This window comes from Myotis myotis, unplaced genomic scaffold, assembly GCF_014108235.1.
Source record: "Myotis myotis isolate mMyoMyo1 unplaced genomic scaffold, mMyoMyo1.p scaffold_m19_p_2, whole genome shotgun sequence".
NCBI classification, from domain to species: domain Eukaryota; kingdom Metazoa; phylum Chordata; class Mammalia; order Chiroptera; family Vespertilionidae; genus Myotis; species Myotis myotis.
The window spans coordinates 69317613-69338550 of record NW_023416324.1 but is presented as its reverse complement, the minus strand read 5'-3'; the positions used below and the strand labels follow the sequence as shown (position 1 = coordinate 69338550).

The 20938-nt window shown below is 38.9% G+C and overlaps 1 protein-coding gene across 1 annotated transcript in view; it reads left to right on the top strand.

The window, feature by feature from the left end:
* The window catches only part of HFM1 (helicase for meiosis 1), a 109447-nt gene that overhangs the window by 13582 nt on the left and 74927 nt on the right, over nt 1–20938 (top strand). The window contains exons 6-15 of the mRNA XM_036351359.1: nt 12583–12653; nt 13102–13234; nt 14116–14267; nt 14842–14919; nt 15138–15296; nt 18310–18510; nt 18595–18683; nt 19777–19820; nt 19926–20027; nt 20419–20564. Of these exons, the coding sequence (XP_036207252.1) occupies nt 12583–12653; nt 13102–13234; nt 14116–14267; nt 14842–14919; nt 15138–15296; nt 18310–18510; nt 18595–18683; nt 19777–19820; nt 19926–20027; nt 20419–20564 (1175 nt within the window). The remainder of the gene's footprint in view (nt 1–12582; nt 12654–13101; nt 13235–14115; nt 14268–14841; nt 14920–15137; nt 15297–18309; nt 18511–18594; nt 18684–19776; nt 19821–19925; nt 20028–20418; nt 20565–20938) is intronic.

Genomic DNA, 20938 nt, shown 5'->3' with positions numbered 1-20938 from the left:
TATTTTGTGCCTTTAAATCAATGCAGAAGAGAGAGAACTACATAACCAAACACCTGGAGAAGAGAGATCATGGTGAAACAAAGAACCAACCCACATATGAAAGAAAAACAGGCATCATCAGAAAAGGAAGTAAACGAAATGGAGGCAATGAAGGCAAGCAACTTGTCAGAGAAAGAATTCAGACAAATGGCCATAAGGTGGATGAAAAAAATGGAAGACAATTTCAACAATATATGTAGGAACCAAGAGGAAATGAAGAAGAACCAAGAGGAAATGAAAAATTACATCACTACTATAAAGAACTCAATAGAAAGTATCAACAGTAGACTAGAAAAAGCAGAGGACCGCATCAGTGAGCTAGAAGACAAGGTAGGAAAAAATACCCAAGTAAAGCAGCTTCTAGAAAAAAAAAATCAGGAGCTTCACAGACAAAAATGGTCTACGGGAGTTTATTACAACCAAGCCAGCAATGCAAGAAATGCTAAAGGGTCTGCTGTAAATAGAAAAAATAGGGCCGAAACCGGTTTGGCTCAGTGGATAGAGCGTCGGCCTGCGGACTGAAGGGTCCCAGGTTTGATTCCGGTTAAGGGCATGTACCTGGGTTGCGGGCACATCCCCAGTGGGAGATGTGCAGGAGGCAGCTGATCGATGTTTCTCTCTCATCGATGTTTCTAACTCTCTATCTCTCTCCCTTCCTCTCTGTAAAAAATCAATAAAATATATTAAGAAAAAAAAAAAAGAAAAAGAAAAAATAGGAAACGAAGAAGGAACGCAGCAGTAAAGAACAAAAATGGCGACTAACAAGTTTCTATCAATAATAACTTTAAATGTAAATGGATTAAATTCCCCAGTCAAAAGGCATAGGGTAACTGAGTGGATAAGAAGACATGACCCATATATCTGCTGTCTACAGGAAACCCACCTCAGAAAAAAAGACGCACACACACTGATGGTGAAGGGATGGAAAAAGGTTTTTCAGGCGAATGGAAGCAGAAAAAAAGCCGGGGTAGCAATACTTATATCTGACAAATTAGATCTCAAAGTGAAGGACATAAAAAGAGATAAAGAAGGCCACTTCATAATACTAAAGGGAGCAGTCCAACAAGAAAAAATAACTCTGGTAAATATATATGCACCCAATATAGGAGCACCCAAATATGTAAGAAATCTTCTGGAGAAGATCAAGGGAGAGATTGACAGCAATACAATCATAGTAGGGGACCTTAACACCCCTTTATCACCTCTGGACAAATCCTCTAAACAGAAACTCAGCAAAGAAACATCAATCCTAAATGACTCACTATATCAGATGGAATTAATTGACATCTTCAGAACATTTCACCCCAAAGCCACAGAATATACATTCTCCTCAAGTGCACATTTGTCATCTTCAAAGATAGACCATATATTGGGTCACAGACAGAGTCTCTTCAAATTCAAGAAAATTGAAATCATATCAAGCATCTTCTCAGACCACAAAGGCATAAAACTGGAAATCAACTACAACAAAAACAATCCAGAAAAATCAAACACATGGAGACTAAATAGCATGCTATTAAACAATGACTGGGTTACCAGTGAGATCAAAGAAGAAATAAAAAGCATCCTGGCAACAAATGACAATGAAAACACAACAATCCAAAACCTATGGGACACAGCAAAAGCAGTCTTGAGAGGGAAGTTCATAGCTCTACAAGCCTACTGCAAGAAACAAGAAACAATGAGAATAAATGACCTAACTCTACAACTCGAAGAGTTAGAAAGAGAGCAACAAAAAAAGCCCACTGTAAGCAGAAGGAAGGAAATAACAAGATCAGAGCGGAGATAAATGACATAGAGACCAAAAAAACAATACAAAAGATGAACAAAACCAAGAGCTGGTTCTTTGAAAGGATAAACAAGATTGATACACCTCTAGCCAGGCTCACCAAGAAACAAAGAGAGAGGACCCAAATAAACAAAATCAGAAATGAAAGAGGAGAAATAACAACAGACCCCATAGAAATACAAAGGATTGTTAGAAAATACTATGAACAACTCTACTCCAACACACTAGACAACCTGGAGGAAATGGACATATTCCTAGAAAAATACAACCTTCCAAAACTTAACCAGGAAGAATCTAAAAATCTCAATAGGCCAATAACTATGGAGGAAATCGAAGCAGTAATCAAAAAGCTTCCAGCAAATAAAAGCCCAGGGCCAGATGGCTTCACAGGGGAGTTTTACCAAACATTCAAGGAAGAACTAAAACCTATCCTCCTCAGACTATGTCAAAAGATCCAAGAGGAAGGAACACTTCCCAGCTCATTCTATGAAGCCAACATCACCTAATCCCAAAACCAGATAAAGACAACACAATGAAAGAGAATTACAGGCCAATATCCCTCATGAACATAGATGCCAAAATCCTCAACAAAATCCTAGCAAATCAGATCCAGCAGTACATCAAAAAGATCATACACCATGACCAAGTAGGATTTATCCCAGGGATGCAAGGATGGTACAATATCCGCAAATCAATAAATGTGATACATCACATAAACAAATTGAGAGAAAAAAACCGCATAGTCATATCAATTGATGCGGAGAAAGCATTTGACAAAATCCAACACCCTTTCTTGATAAAAACTCTCAGCAAGATAGGAATTGAGGGATCATACCTCAACATAATAAAAACCATATATGACAAACCCACAGCCAACATCATAATCAATGGGCAAAAACTAAAACCATTCCCCCTAAAAACAGGAACAAGAAAGGGAAGCCCCCTCTCACCACTCCTGTTCAACATAGTACTGGAAGTACTAGCTGTTGCGATCAGACAAGAAGAAGAAATAAAAGGCATCCAGATTGGAAAAGAAGAAGTAAAACTGTCCTTATTTGGAGATGACATGATACTGTACATACAGAACCCTAAAGACTCCATCAAAAAATTATTAGACTTAATAAATGAATTCGACAATGTAGCAGGATACAAAATTAATGCTAAGAAATCCATGGCATTTCTTTACACCAATAGTGAACTTATAGAAAGTGAAACTACAGAAGCAATCCCATTTACCATTGCACCAAAAAAATTAAAATACCTAGGAATAAACTTAACTAAGGAGGTAAAAGACTTATATGCCAGAAACTACAGGACACTGAAAAAAGAGATAGAGGAAGACATAAACAGATGGAAGAATATACCATATTCATGGATTGGTAGAATCAACATCATCAAAATGTCCATACTACCCAAAGCAATTTATAGATTCAATGCCATCCCCATTAAATTACCAACGGCATATTTCACAAATCTAGAACGAACTCTCCAAAAATTCATCTGGAATAAAAAAAGACCCCGAATAGCTGCAGCAATCCTGAGAAAAAACAAAGTAGGTGGGATCTCAATACCAGATATCAAACTGTATTACAAAGCCACTGTTCTTAAAACAGCTTGGTACTGGCACAAGAACAGACATATAGATCAATGGAATAGAATAGAGACCCCAGAAATCGACCCAAACCACTATGCCCAATTAATATTCGACAAAGGAGGCAAGAGCATACAATGGAGTCAAGACAGTCTCTTCAATAAATGGCGTTGGGAAAATTGGACAGATACATGCAAAAAGATGAAACTAGACCACCAACTCACACCATACACAAAAATAAGCTCAAAATGGATAAAAGACTTAAACGTAAGATGGGAAACCATAAAAATACTAGAGGAATCCACAGGCAGCGAAATCGCAAACATATGCCGAAGGAATTTCTTCTCTGATAATGCTCCTAGGGCAATGGAAACTAAAGAGAAAATAAACAAATGGGACTACATCAAAATAAAAAGCTTTGCACAGCAAAGGAAACCATCAACAAAACAGCAAGAAGACCCACTACATGGGAGAACATATTTGCCAATGATACCACCGATAAGAGTTTAATTTCCAACATTTACAGGGATCTCATGAAACTTAACAAAAGGAAGATAAACAATCCAATAAAAAAATGGGCATCGGACCTAGATAGACACTTTTCGAAAGAGGACATACAGAAGGCCGAAAGACATATGAAAACATGCTCAAAGTCACTAATTATACGAGACATGCAAATCAAAAGGACAATGAGTTATCATCTCACACCTGTCAGAATGGCTATCATCAACAAATCAACAAACAACAAGTGTTGGAGAGGATGTGGAGAAAAAGGAACTCTTCTGCACTGCTGGTGGGAATTCAGACTGGCGCAGCCACTGTGGGAACAGTATGGAGCTTCCTCAAAAAACTAAAAATGGAACTCCCATTTGACCCAGTGATCCCACTACTAGGAATATATCCCAAGAAACCAGAAACGCCAATCAGAAAGGATGTATGCACCCCTATGTTCATAGCAGCACAATTCACCATAGCTAAGATTTGGAAACAGCCTAAGTGCCCATCAGCAGATGAATGGATTAGAAAACTGTGGTACATATACACAATGGAATACTATGCTGCAGTTAAAAAAAAGGAACTCTTGCCTTTTGCAACAACATGGATGGAACTGGAGAGCATTATGCTAAGTGAAATAAGCCAGTCAGAAAGATAAATACCACATGATCTCACTCATTTGTGGATTATAGAGAGCAACATAGACTTATGAAAAGGGACAGACCCAAAGACTGAGAAACAGCAATCAGGCTATCAATCCCCAGAAGGAAAGTAGGGGAGGGCGGGGGTAAGGGGAAGAGATCAACCGAAGGACTTGTATACATGTATATAAGCCAAACCAATGGACATGGACAACAGGGGGATGGGAGCATGAGTGTGCGGGCCGGGGGGGAGGGGGGCGGGTGAGGGGGAGGTTGGGGGTTAATTGGGGAGATGAGGACACATTTGTAATACCTTAACTAATAAAAAAAAAAAAAAAGTAAATTCCAGATATTGGGCGGTTGAGCTAGAGAAATCTAGGGGAGAGTGATTCTAATTCTGGGTACTCTGAACATTGAGATAATTCTCAATTGTGGTTAGAAAATACTTGCCTGGCCCTACCCAGTTTTGCTCAGTGGATAGAGCATAGGCCCATGGACTGAAGATTCTCAGTTTGATTCCTGTCAAGAGCATACCTTGGTTATAGGCTCCATCCCTACTCTGTCAGGGCGCATACGGGAGGCAACCAGTCCATATGTCTCTCTCACAGTGATGTTTCTCTCTCTCTGTCTCTCCCTGTCCCTTCCATTCTCTAAAAATCAGTAGAAAAAAATATCCTCTGGTGAGGATTAACCAAAATTAAAAAATAAAATACTTGCTTAATCCCTTGTGAAAAGTTTCGTCCAATGCAGATAACTGAACTGTGTTAGAATGGAGGAGGGAATGACATAACCGGTTTGGCTCAGTGGATAGAGCGTCGGCCTGCGGACTGAAAGGTCCCAGGTTCGATTCCGGTCAAGGGCATGTGCCTTGGTTGCGGGCACATCCCCAGTAGGGGGTGTGCAGGAGGCAGCTGATCGATGTTTCTCTCATCGATGTTTCTAGCTCTCTATCTCTCTCCCTTCCTCCCTGTATTTTTTTTATGTATTTTATTTAAAAATTAATAAAATACATAAAAAAAAAGAATGGAGGAGGGAACAATAAGAGGGTTACATATGATGATGTAATAACTTCAGACATAGCCAGCTTTTAGTGCTTCTGTTCAGTGTGTGGTCTCATTCCTGTTGTGCTTCCTTCTCTAAGGTGATCTAAATAGGGTGGGAACATAGGAAAACAGGTTAGCATTAAACACTTGAAGTTGGTTTTATTGTCTGTATGATGGAAAATTCTTCCTATCCCTTACTGGAACTTGCCATAATATGACAATAACTTTTGGAGAATTTTAGAGATTTTTTTGGGGGGAGAACTAATTTAATATTAGTAGTCAGTGTTAAAATTTTGACATTTAATTGTTTTCTTGCCCTTATTTTTTCTAATAAATACAGTATTCTTTTTCTTCTTCTTTTTCATGTTATATTAGTACTAGAGGCCTGGTGCATGAAATTCATGCAGGGGGTGTCCCTCAGCCCAACCTGCACCCTCTCCAATCTGGGAGCCCTCAGGGGATGTCCTACTGATTGCTTAGGCCTGTTCCCTGTGGTTCTCTGCTGTCTGCGGGGCCCACTTGGATGCTCCTGGGTCACCATGGCGACGGCCAAGCAGGCCCTGCTCTCAGCGGCTGCCTCTGGGACTGGAGGACTCCAGCAGGGCTGAGAGGACTGGGTGCCACCATCTTTGTGTTGGAGTGATGGTTAATTTGCATATTACTCTTTTATTAGATAGTACTAGAGGCCTGGTACACAAAAATTTGTGCACTCGTGGGGGTGAGGGGGAGGGTCCCTCAGCCTGGCCTGTGCCCTCTTGCAGTCAGGGACCCCTGAGGAGATAACGACCTGCTGGCTTAGGCCTGCTCCCGGGTGGCAGAGGGCAGGCCCAATCCCTAGGTGCAGTCCCTGGTCAGGCTCAGAGCAGGGCTGATTGGGAAGTTGGGGCGATGCCCCTGTCATGCACAGAGCAGGGCGGATCGGGAGGTTGCGATGCCACCCTCAGTCATGCTCAGGGTAGGGCCGATTGGGGGGTTGGGTCACCGCCCCCTCTAACACTCAAGGCAGGGTCGATGGGGAGGTTGAGGCGCCACCCCCTGTCATGCACAGAGCAGGGCCAATCCGGGGGTTGGGGCGCTGCCCCCTGTCCGGGCCGATCAGGGGGTTGAGGAACTCCCCCCTGTCACTCACAGAGTAGGGCCGATAGGGGAGTTGGGGCACCGCCTCCTGTCACACACAGAGCAGGGCCAATCAGGGGGTTGGGCACCGCACCCTGTCACACTCAGGGCAGGGCCTATGGGGAAGTTATGGCTCTACCCCATCACACACAGAGCAGGGCCTGTGGAGGGTGGTTGGGGCGCCGCCCTCTATCACCCACAGAGCAGGGCCAATCGGGGTTGGGGCGCTGCCACTGTCACACTCAGGGCAGGGCCAATGAGGAGGTTATGGCTCTACCCCATCACACACAGAGCAGGGCCTGTGGGGGGAGGGGGGAGTTGGGGCGCCGCACCCTGTCACACACAGAGCAGGGCTGATCAAAGGGTTGGGGTGCCGCACCCTCTCACACACAGCCGCAGGGCGATCAGGGGGTTGGGGAGCTCCCTCCTATCAGGTACAGAGCAGGGCTGATCAGGGGGTTGGGGTGCCTTCCCCTGTCATGAACAGAGCAGGGCGGATAGGGACGTTGTGGCCCTGCCCCCTGTCACACACAGAGCCGCAGGGCCATCAGGGTGTTGGGCGCTGCCACCTGTCACGCTGATCCCGGTGCCGGGAGGCCTTGCGGCTCCGCTGATCCCGGTGCTGGGAGGCATATTACCCTTTTACTGTATAGGATAGAGGCCTGGTGCACGGGTGGGTGCTGGCTGGTTTGCCCTGTAGGGTGTCCTGGATCAGGGGTGGGGTCCCCACTGGGGTGCCTGGCCAGCCTGGATGAGGGATGATGGCTGTTTGCAGCTGGTCACACATCCTTCAGGGTGGGGGTCCCCACTGGGGTGCCTGGCCAGTCTGGTTGAGGGGCTGAGGGCTGGTTTCAGGCTGGCGGGTGACTGAAGCTCCCAACCGCTCCCTTTTTTCTTTTTTTTTTCTTTTTTATTATGGGCCAGCTTTAGCTCTGAGGCTTGGCTCCAGCTCTTAGGCCTCAGCTGCTGAAAGCAGGTATCTGGTTTGTTTGGGTTTTATAATCGAAACACTGTTTCAACTCCAGCTCTGAGATCCCGGCTGGCTGAAAGCAGGTTTCTGGGGTTCTGTTTAGCTTCTATATTTGTAAGAATGTTTCAAACTGCTAGCTCAGAGGCCGGCAGTGGCAGGTGGGGAACGTTGGAGTCCTCCGTCACTGAAGCAAGCAAGCCTCATGTTCGCTTCAAGCTGCCTGGCTGCTGGCCACCATCTTGGCTCACAGTTAATTTGCCTATCACCCTGATTAGCCAATGGGAAGGGTAGCGGAGGTATGGCTAATTACCATGTTTCTCTTTTATTATATAGGATAGCTGAAGTGATTCTATTGTTTAGGTCTCTGTTGATTAAGACTACTAGCTACTATTGTGTCCATTGTATTGTTCAAAAAGTTCAACTCAAGCTCACTGAGTTGCTACACTTTATTGTTTCCAAGCATATCTATATATATAAAAGCCTAAGAGATAATATGACCTAATGACTGGAGCAACCAGAACGACCGCTTGACCAATCGCTAGATGCGCACTGACCAAATACTATAGGTGCACCAGGTCTATAGTATTTAAATTACAGTTGAGTCCAGCTGGTGTGGCTCAGTGGTTGAGTGTGGGCCCATGAACCAGGAGGTCACAGTTCAATTCCCAGTCAGGGCATACGCCCAGGTTGTAGGGTCAATCCCCAGTTGGGCAGAGGGGAGAGGGCATGCAGGAGGCAGACAATTGATGATTCTTTCTCATCATTAATGTTTCTATCTCTAGCTCTCCCTTCTCTCTGAAATCAATAACAAAAACATACTTTAAAAAATAAAGTTGAATACTGAATACTATTGATGATAACTTTAGAGTTTGGTAATACAACTTATGTTCTGCTTCTTTCCCAATATTTTACTGTATTTGAATCCTCAGAACAATAGAAGTTTGGTCAGATTGATGTTGCCACAGTAATCTTGTCATTTTCAGTTCTGCAGACATTTTCCTACATGTAATAACATATAATGGCAGTGACACTGCTGAGAGTTTGTTGAATGAAAGGAAAAATTTGATACCAAGTGTTGATAATGATGATAAACAATGTTAGTAGCTGAGTTTTCCCATGAATAGAAAACTGATTCTATATCTACTTGGAATTAGAGATTCATTTTTGTGAACGTGGAACTACCTAATGAGAGAAAAACCAGCATGATGGCCCACATGTGGGCTTGTTACAAATAAATATTTTATAGGAAGAGACATCTTTTGAGGAAAAATGAGATTCCTTCAAAAGCTGATGGATTAACAAATTCAAAATTACATTTTGTTTTGGCACAAATATTCTGACACTCTGCAAAACTGAAAGTAAAATGAAAATTTGTAAATTATTTGCTTGACCTAATAAATGCAAATCGATATTAATTGGCTGCTTACTATGTGCCAGGCACTGTTCAGGTATTTGGAATATGTCAGTTAAGAAAACCAACAATGAATCATTGTCCTTAAGGACTTAACTTTCTTTGGAGAGAGGATAGATTTGAACAATTGTAAGTGTATAAATAAGTCATATAGTATTTTAGAAGGTGATGAGTAATAGGGAGAAAGGAAAAAGTGGAGCAAAGATGATTAACTTGGGAATGCTGGGATCAGGGATTCAGGATTATAATTATACTAGAAGCCCAGTGCACAGATTCATGCACCAGTGGAGCCCCTCAGCCTGGCCTGTGGGGATTGGCTGAAACTGGCAGTCCTACATCCCCCAAGGGATGTAGTAGTACCCAAAGTGGCAGGCAGCCAGGGAGGAGCCCAAGCCTGGGCCAGGTGTGCCACTCCCGCTCACCCCAGCCTCCCTGCTCCAGCCTCTGCCACTGCTTGGTAGGCTCTCTGCCACTCCGCTGCCGTCTTCATGCGCCCGTCCTGGGTGATACCGGCACACCCATGATCAAGAAGCAGCTGCAGACTCATGCCCAGTCAGTCCCAATGCCAGTCCCCATCCTGGTCCCAGTCTGGATGGGGGAGGGTCCTGCAGGGGGAGTGTCCGAGGGAGAGGCTCATACTGCCACAGCTGCACTTGCCAGCCATGAGCCTGGTGTCTGGTGCCGTTGGTCAGCTGAGCAGCGCTCCCACTGTGGGAGCGCACTGACCATCAGAGGGCAGCTCCTGCATTGAGCATCTGCCCCCTGGTGGTCAGTGTGTGTCATAGCTACTGGTCGACCAGTTGAGCGGTCGACCAGTCACTTAGGCTTTTATATATGTATATGTATATGTATATGTATAGACTAGAGGCCTGGTGCATGAAATTCGTGCACTCTGGGGGTCTCTCAGCTGGGCCTGCACCCTCTCGCATTCTGGGAGCCCTAGGGGGATGTCCAACTGATGGCCAGCAGTCAGACATCCTTAGCACTGCCACGGAGGCAGGAGAGACTCCTGCCACCACCGCTGCACTCACCAGCCATGAGCCCGGCTTCTGGCTGAGCGGTGCTCCCCCTGTGGGATCAGGCCAAAACCATCTCTCCGACATTCCCCAAGGGGTCCCGGATTGCGAGAGGGTACAGACCAGGCCGAGGGACCGCACCGGTGCATGATCAGGGCCGGGGAGTAAATCTGAAGACCTTAGCATAAATCTAATTAGTTCTGAATATGGTAAGTTCATTGAAGGAATGAAGACATGAATGTAAAGAATATGATATCATTTAAAAATTATTGCCTTTACGCTGTAACAAAACAATATATGTAAATGATATTATATAAAAATAATTGATTTAAGTAACATGAATCAAAGGAACTTTTATGTATTTAGATAAGTAAATGATAGCATGGACTAGAATAACAAAATTAAATTTTTTATCTGTTCATTTATACACATTTTATTTTCTAAGATAGGTAAATATCAATTATTTTTGGAACATTTTTTTATTTTTATGCTCATGAATAAATTTTCACTTTTAAACTTTTCTTCTTTGCATTTTTTATTCCTGGACTTATTAGACCTTTTAGTTCAAAAGGTATAAAAGTATAAGAGATATAAGAACAAATAAGTGATCTCATATATGGATTTATATTACTTAAACTAGAGGCCCAGTGCACAAAATTCATACACTTGAGGGGGGGGGAGGTGGTCCCTCAGCCTGGCCTGTGCTCTCTTGAAGTCTGGGAGCCCTCGGGGGATGTCTGACTGACGGCTTAGGCCTTCTCCCCTCTGGGAGAGCAGGCCTAAGTCATCAGTCAGACATCCTTAGCGCTGCTATGGAGGTTGGAGAGGCTCCCGCCACCACTGCTGCGCTCACCAGCTGTGAGCCCGGCTTCTGGCTGAGCAGTGTTCCCCCTGTGGGAGTGCACTGACTAGCAGGGGGCAGCTCCTGCATTGAGCATCTGCCCCCTGGTGGTCAGTGCATGTCATAGTGACTGGCCGTTCTACTGTTGGGCCGAAACTAGCTCTCTGACATCCCCAGAGGGGTCTCGGATTGCGAGAGGGCACAGACCAGGCTGAGGGACCCCACTGGTGCATGATCAGGGCTGGGGAGGGATGCAGGAGGTTAGCCAGCCAGGAAGGGACCATGGGAGGGCTCTAGGGTGTGTCTGCCTGTCTCGCTCAGTCCCGATCAGCTGGACCCCAGCAGCAAACTAACCTACCAGTCAGAGCGTCTGCTCCCTGGTGGACAGTGCACATCATAGCAAGTAGTTGAGAGGTCTTAGCATATCATTAGCATATTATACTTTGATTGGTTGAACTGCCGACCGGTCAACCGGACACTTAGCATATTAGGCTTTTATTATATAGGATAGATATAGTAATTAGGGTAGGTCTTTCTGAGAAGGTGAGATGTAAGCAATAGAAGGAAGTGAAAGAGCCAAGGAAATATGAAAGAACAGTCTGGACAATAGACTGGCTAATGTTTTTGAAGACCAGAAAAGAATTCAATATACGTAGAGGAGATTAGTCAGGCAGGACATGAGGTCAGAAACACAAAGGTGGAGGTGAGGAGGCAAGATTATGTAGGGTTTTGTAGCCATACAGTTTGAAAGAAAGGGGGGAATTTGAGCAGAGAAGTAATATGCTCTTATTTAACTTTTAACAGGAACACATCACAATCCGGCAGTTTTTGTATGTCTTCATAAAAACATAATTGCTTAAATAACAATGTATTTGTGTTATGATTAGAAGCTAGAACCTCAGGCAGCAGCTGAGAAAGTATGCAATTATATTCCTTCCAGGGAGAAACTGAAGATGAGCTTGTCCCTTCTGTATTGAGCTTGGATGTGTACCTGTGTGTGTTTGAGTGTGTCGGGGAGGGGACAGTGTTCCTGTGCCCATTTAAAAAGTACTTCTTTGCTATGGTCCTGTGGAACTGGTGAATGCAAGCTAGCTCTATTGGCTCACAGCGATGGGTGTTTCGGGGCCTGTCCTTCAGGTGGGAGTCTTAAAAATTGGTCACTAGATGTATGTTTTAAACCCCTTGCTCTTAAGGGAAAAGGTGGGAGTTGGGGGTTCTTTCCCACTTGTATGGTGCTGTGCTAGGGGTAGGATTTGTGGTGAGAATTGTCTCAGCCTTTCCTTTCTATTTCAATTCATGTTTTCTCATTCGTCCAATGTATAGGAATCACTCAACTTGAAGTTTCAGGATCTCTCTCAGAGGGAAATGTTCTGTGTGTAGGTGCAATCATACTTATTGCTTATAGGTGTGTATTTGGTGAATCTGTGGGAGGGGGAAATTCAGGAGCATACTTTGTTGCCATCTTGGTCCCTTCCTCTATATATGTTAATTCCTTTCTTATGATGTCAAAATAGCAAGTATTAATGGCTCATCATTAAATATTGTCAGTCAATATTAATTCAACTTAATTTTTAAATGAAAAGTAACCAATTTTTAAAATTCCCAAATATTTCCTTAATGTTATTCTAAGCGGCAAAATTTAGAAGTATTTTCAAAGAATTCCCATACTTCAACTATATACAGTCCAAAGCCTTTGATGATGTAAGTATTTTATTATAATTATTTACTTATCTGCTTGTTCTTACTAGATTGTTTGCCCTCTAAGGGCAGGGACTAGATCACATTCATCTTTATGACCCCAGTGCCACATTCAGTGACATTAAAGGAGCTCAAAAAATGTTTGTTAAATGAATGCATGTGATTTTTATAGGAGGGTTGGTTTGTATTTATTAGATTTATGAAACTTTCTCTGGAAGCTAAAGAAATTATTTTCTTCTAGGTCTGGCATATTGCTTTGACAAATAAAACAAAATGGTAAATTTTTAATAGTTATTTTATGAGGGTGGTAACAATTTTAATAAATTTAAAGATGAAAATATTTGAGCTATTATTATTCCTTAGAGTCTTCCTATGGCATAGTTTCTAATAAATTGAGAATGGGAGTGAAAGATTCTATATATCCCATGATTGATCAAATTTTATATTTTAGCTTCTTTACACAGATAGGAATTTTGTGATTTGTGCTCCAACTGGTTCTGGGAAAACTGTAGTGTTTGAACTTGCAATAACAAGATTGTTAATGGAAGTACCATTGCCATGGTCAAACATTAAAATTGTTTACAGTAAGTATTTATAATTTTAAGAGTAATAATTATAATAATGAAAAACCAGTGAGGATAAAGTAAGAAATAAATTCAGATTCAACACATAGGCCTTAGTATTTGGTTTTCCATACTTTTCATAAAAACATACCACATTTCTGTCATCTGTTACATTAAATTCAAAATACATTTTCTCAGTTATACATAAAAAGTAATATTTGAATTGAGAATTTGGCCTTACACGTTTATTTTTAAAATATTTATATATTTTTTATTTCAAACGGGAAGTGAGAGGGAGAGAGAGATAGAAACATCAATGATGAGAGAGAATCATTGATCGGCTGCCTCTTGTACACCCCCTACTAAGGATCTAGCCTGCAACCCCGGCATGTGCCCAGACCAAGAATCAAAGTGTGACCTCCTGGTTCATGGGTCGATGACGCTCAACCACTAAGCCACTGCAGCCAGGCTACATGTTTATTTTTAAAAAGATAGGCAAGATGAAGAAATAAAATTAAACATTTTGTAATTCTAGAAACTTCCACATGAACTCTTCTTTCTTAAGTATATATATATATATAGTAAATTTTTCATCAAAGTAATTTATGCACATGGTTAAAAAAATCAGTTATTACAAAAGGGATTTATAATGAAAAACAATAATCTCTTGTCCTGCCTCTCTTTATCTTAGTTACAATTTCTTAAGCAGTCACTTCTTTTTCTATTTTCAGTTTTGTTTGGTGATTACGTTCATCACTCTAAGTGATATGCTTCTATTGTTAACTTTTAATTAATATGTATTAGATAGTGCCTAGATATGTTGTTTTTATCATAAATTTATTAACCAACATTTTTGTGAAAATTTTAATGACATTCAAAATAAATATCTTATATTGTTATAGTGGCACCAATAAAAGCACTGTGTAGTCAGCGTTTTGATGACTGGAAAGATAAGTTTGGACCAATAGGATTGAATTGTAAAGAACTCACTGGTGATACACTAATGGATGACCTATTTGAGATTCAGCATGCCCATATTATTATGACAACTCCAGTAGGTGTTATTTATACTTTATTATTTCCTTGGTTTATTAGAAAATATCTATTTCTCTTCATCAAGAAAAAAGTTAAAAGAAAAATACAAAGTAGAAGGACAAACATATTTGCATTATAAAAACAAACAAAAGATAATAGTATTCTGGGTGTATAAGGGATATTTACAAATTAATAAGCAGAAGACAACCAACCAAATAGGAAAAACAGACAAAAGATATGAATAGGCAATTTGTTATTGTGGATAATTTGTAAACATACTTATTGCTTATATTCTTCTATTCAAGTATTATGTGATGCAGAGGGAGGATCTTGCTAGAGCTTAAAAGAGGTAATTAGACTATAATTTTGAGTATTTTTGGTTAAACTTAAAAATAAATGGGGTCCATTTTTTAAATACTTGTATAACTGTCAAAATCCTTACAAATTTTAAAAATATTTTTCAGGATACTTATAAGATGTTAACTAAAACATTGCCAATTATTTGTCACATGTCAGTTTAAAAATTTTATTGATAGATCTTAATAACATTCATTATAATCCCTTGCATTAAACCACTTGCATCTTATCTCTAGGAGAAATGGGATAGCATGACTAGAAAATGGAGAGACAACTCTTTGGTTCAACTGGTTCGACTGTTTCTCATTGATGAGGTAGTGAACACATTATTCATTTTCAGAGATAAACATAAAAAGATGACTAGAATAAGTAGATAGAAGCAAGATATTTCAACCAAACTATATGTTTGTTTTATGCCTTCAATTGGAAAATGCTTATTTTCTTAAAGAAGAGTGTTAGTATTCTTTCACATTTTAATTGATTAGATTTCTATTTTTGTTGCTAATGATTTTTTCCTTGATTTCTTTCTTAGGTACATGTTGTAAAAGATGAAATTCGTGGGCCAACTCTTGAAGTTGTAGTCAGCAGAATGAAAACTGTGCAGTCTTTATCTCATACTTTAGAAAATACCAGCACTATTATTCCAATGAGATTTGTAGCTGTGTCTGCAACAATTCCAAATGCTGAGGATGTGAGTTGGAATTTTAGTTTGTAATATTTTTCATAACTAGTGAAATATTAAACATTTTAATCTTAGAAAAAAGTGAGGGTTTTTTTGTTTGTTAAGCACCTAACCAATTAAATAGGAAAGTATGTTGTAGAAAGTGATGATTAGATTTCATAGGGAAGGCAGTATTAAGGCCATAAAATTTGTATGATTCTTTTTAATACAACCTTTTTGGTACAAGTCTGTTGTTTACTAGTATCTAAAAGTCTTAGTTTTATGAGTTTCAAAAACATGTAATAACTTGGCTAATAATATGTTATGGTTGTTGTAACCAGTTGAATCCAGTTTTATAACAAAGTATGGTGGGGAATAAAAATAATTGGTTAGATCAGTGGTCAGCAAACTGCGACTCGCGAGCCACATGCGGCTCTTTGGCCCCTTGAGTGTGGCTCTTCCACAAAATACCACGTGCGGGCGCGCACACACAGTGCGATTGAAACTTTGTGGCCCATGCGCAGAAGTTGGTATTTTGTGGAAGAGCCACGGTCAAGGGGCCAAAGAGCCGCATGTGGCTCACAAGCCGCAGTTTGCCGACCACTGGGTTAGATGATTACCATCCACCTCCCCCAATTCTGTGTGCCTAGCATTGTGGTAAGATAAGCACTAATGATAGATGCAAAAGTGAAAACATATAGACCCTGTCCTTGAGTATAATCTTATGGTTACTGGGGTATACAGACACGAAAATAAATAATTACATGCATTTTATACTTTCTATAATGTATATGTGGCCTATTTTTTCTTGATTTTTCTGCAAACTTGAAAAATAGTACAGTCTCACTGCCTTCTCACTCCTATTTACTTTTTAGCCCACTATAATGTGACTTTTTCCTCTTGCTACTTCTTAGAAATTGTTTTCACAAATAGCTGTTACAGTGCCTAATCCAATGGAAAATTTTAGCTTTAACTTGACACAATTAATCATTTTTGTTCTTAAAATGACAGCTTATTTTGTTCATATTCAAGAGAACGTGAACAAAATAAGCTGTTCATATAGAGAAAATTATATGTGTTTGTCTTTCCAGATGTATAGATGGAATCATAATATACATATGCTTTTTGATTTACATGTCACATACAAATGTTTCCATGTCATTAGTTTTCTTTAATACAATTTTTGCAGTTTTATTATAATTTATCTAATGTTTTAATGTTGGAAGATTGTTTTCACGTTTTGCTATCATAAAAAGTGCTGAAATTAATGTATCTTTAAAAACATCATAAGTAAAATAACTAAGTCCAAGGATATATAAAACTGTAAGGACACAGTGCTTTCAATAAATGTTATACTCATTTACACTTCTACCTTCAGCCATTTCTCTGTATTCTAACACTGGACAGTATAATAATGAAATTATTATTACTTTTGAATAGTTGTCAAATTTCTTATTTAAAATGGTACTTTATTGAAAATTTTGATTTCTACTTTAGTAAATATTTTTAATATATTCTCAACTACTTTAAGTTCTCTTTTTGCAATTTGCTAGATTATGTCCTTTACCTTTTTTTTTTTCACAGTGGGATACTAAATTTTCCTTCTTGGTTTTTAAGTTATTATTAAATATCAAAATCCTGTAATTTTTTTAAAAATATATTTTATTGATTTTTTTACAGAGAGGAAGGGAGAGGGATAAAGAGTTAGAAACATCGATGAGAGAGAAACATCGATCAGCTGCCTCCTGCACACTCCCTACTGGGTATGTGCCCACAACCAAGGTATATGCCCTTGACCGGAATCGAACCTGGGACCCTGGACTCCGCAGGCCGATGCTCTATCCACTGAGCCAAACCGGTTAGGGCAAAAATCCTGTAATTTTTAAAGAAAGTTTTTACAAGTTAATTTGAGACAAACTGATGATACATGGCAGGGAGTAAGATCATAAATGCTCCCAATATCATGTGATTCTTTTTTAAAAATATATTTTTTATTTATTTCAGAGAGGAAGGGAGAGGGAGAGAAAGAAACATCAATGATGAGAGAATTATTGATCAGCTGCCTCCTGCATGCCCCACACTGGGGATTGAGCCCACAACCTGGACATATGCTCTAATCAGGAATCAAACCGTGACTTCCTGGTTCATAACTCAACGCTCAACCACTGAGCCATGCCGGCTGGGCTATCCTGTTGATTCTTGAAACTCTTTCCTGTTGTGATAATCACTACTTCTGTGAAAGCTATTTCCCTGCCTCTTCTACAAGTCCTCTTTCTCAGTTTTCCCCTAAATTAAGGTCTTCAAAATTGGCCTTTTGCTGCTTTCAAACTGTAAGTTCTTGTGTGATGTCATCCCTAACCACGATAGCCTTGAAAATATTTTAATAATTCCTTCCTATGCAAGTAGAAACTTATTAATCCATCTTTCAGTCAAAACAATGGTCAGGTTCATACAGGGCATAAAGTCTGATTGCTAAGCAGGCTATATGAAGATAAGATTGCTTCACCATTGCTCACCACAGTTCCAGCTAGTGACTCTAGCATTTAGTCTGACATGCTTTTGGTCCTGCCATCTCTCAAGTATTTATTTGTTCTTTGTTTGGAACTTGTCAACCCTTACCAATCTAAGCCAACCATTACTTTGCTATTCTTTAGCTAGTACTTAGGACAACACCAAAGTGTCAGCTGTATCTAGACATAGTTCTGAAAAAATAGCAAAGAAATTATAATGATAGTGAGAAATTCAATTTCTCTTCTAAAATCAATTTAATTTTACTTTAGACTCATAAGAAGGAAAGTAAAATAAAATAATAATTAATTGGAAGTTTATCATGGTGGAAAGTGGATATAATCTTGAAATACTATGGATCATATTTACCAATATATTAATAGGATAGTGTCAATGAAATATGTAATATTGAAAAAAACTATTTGATTAGATATTTTTATACTTTGACTTTAAAGTAGTCTATAAATTGGGTTATATTTAACCATAAAACTTCATTAGAAAAAACTCTTAATGTGTATATTTCTATTATTTAAAGATTGCAGAATGGCTTTCAAATGGTGAAAGACCTGCTATATGTCTGAAAATGGATGAGAAACATAGACCAGTGAAACTTCAGAAAGTGGTCCTTGGATTTCCCTGTTGTAGTAACCAAACTGAATTTAAGTTTGATTTAACCCTCAACTACAAAATTGCCAGTGTTATACAAGAGTACTCTGATCAGAAACCTACACTTGTGGTATGGATTGTTGATTGCTTATTTTTTTAGTGTAATGCTCAGCTTTTAATATGATTAATACAAAAATTATTCATTCATTTTTAGTTTTGTGCAACAAGGAAAGGTGTGCAACAAGCTGCTTTTGTTCTTGTGAAAAATGCTAAATTTATTATGACTGTGGAACAGAAAGAGAGGTATATTTTTTCATTTTTTTTCCTGGAGGTAAAAAGACTTTTAGGGATTATCTAGAAGAGATAAGAAAATTGGGTTCATTTTGTAAACTTTTCAAGTGACTTGATCTCTCCAAACTTCAGTTTCCTCATTTGTAAAATAAAGATAATAGTAATTTGGAGGATTAAGTGAGATAATGAATCTTTGTGCAGCTATGATTCTGTCTTTATTTCATAGCCAGATTTCTTGAAACATTATTTATAGTGCTGTTTTCATTTTTTTTAAAAAAATCCACATTCAATCCTACATCTATTGTAATCTCTCACCCAAAGATTCATCTCTCAAGAGTCTCTAACACATTTGAACCTTCCAGGTTCATCTATGTTGTTGAAAAGGCAGAATTTCCTTATTTTCTAAGGCTGAATAATATTTCATGAGATATCTATATCTCTATATATCTATATCTATATCTATATATCTATATCATCTGTCTATATATCTATAGCTTCTTTATCTGTCATTGAACACTTAAAGTTGTTTCCATACTTGTCTATTGTGAAATAATGCTGCAGTGAACATGGGAGTACAGATACTTCTTTGAGATACTGATTTTGTATCCTTTGGCTATAATCCAGAAGTGGGACTGCTGGGTCTACTTTTAAGTTTTTAGGAAATTCCATAGTGGCTGTACCAGTTTATATTCCCACCAACAATGCACAGGGCTCCCCTGTCTCCATATCCTCTCCATCACTTATCTTGTCTATTTGGTAATAGCGATTCTAATAGGTATGAGGTGCAATCTAATTGTAATTTTGATTTGCATTTCCCTGATGATTAGTGATATGGACCACCTTTTCATCTACTGTTGGCCATTTGTATGTCTTCTTTGGAAAAATTTCTATTTAGGTCCTTTGCCCATTTTTAAATTAGGTTATTTGACTTTTTTTGCTGAGTTGTAAAATTAGGGATTTTTTACTATGAAAGTTAGATGTTCTCTACTTTTTAAAAATGGTTTTCAAATAATGATATTGTGAAAATATTTTTATATCTGTAAGCCTCAAAATAAACTATATTAATGGAACTAACTCACAATAATTTTATGGTATTTTAAAATAGGTTACAGAAGCATGCGTATTCCATAAGAGATTCAAAGCTGAGAGGTAGGTTTAGAGGTATTTTTGAATAGTATTTCAGCTGTAGTTAAAAAGAGTCAATTACTGATTAAATATTAACAGTACATAACAGGTGATATATTTCTATTGTAGATATCTTAATACATGGTGTTGCTTATCACCATGCTGGTATGGAGCTGTCAGATAGAAAAGTAGTTGAAGGAGCTTTTACTGTTGGAGATTTACCAGCTCTTTGTAAGTAACGTATATTCTTGTGGGTATTATTAGATATTTTGGAAAATTATTTTTAAGACAATAAAATAAAAAGCTCAAGTATTCTGCCTTATTTATGCTTTTTTCTCAAGTCCAAAATTATGTAACTATTCATGTATTATACATGTTATAGCTAAACTTGTTACCAGTTTTAGTACTTCACCATGTTACTGCACATAGTGCAATTTGAAAAGTGAGAATTTAATAATTTTAAAAGATGTATTATTTTACATTATAGAGTTTTCTTCATTTTTAAATAAATTCTATCTATATGAGCCTATTACATTTATAAAAATATACCTTTTATAAGAAAATACCTACCTGAGCATTAAAATTATCTGGCTTCAAAGTAATATTCCTTAATCTGATGCAGTTACTACCAGTACTTTAGCAATGGGAGTAAATTTGCCTGCTCACCTAGTAGTTATAAAATCTACAATGCATTATGTTGGAGGAATGTTTGAAGAGTACAGTGAAACAGATATTCTACAGATGATTGGAAGAGCTGGTCGACCTCAAGTAAGTGACAGCATTTTACTTTTTGTAATTTAGTTTAAAGACAAAGTAAATGGCAAAATCCTTTTTGTATATTTTTTGTTAAACAAAAGATTAAGATTTCATATTTGGATTTTGGATTAGGTTTAAAAATAAATGTAACTTAGACAATCTACTTTAATGGAGGAGTAGAAGTAAAATAACTCTCACTAAAAAAGACATACTCCCTCCACTCCATATAGCATTGGTTGGTAAATGATTGGGTTTATGAATGTGTATGTTAAAATTTCTTTGTTTGGTTTTTTACTCTAAATGGAGATACTATTGGCATTTTGTATGGGACAGTTTTTCAGTGTGTAGGACTGTCATGCATTGCAGAACATGTAGCATTCCTGGAT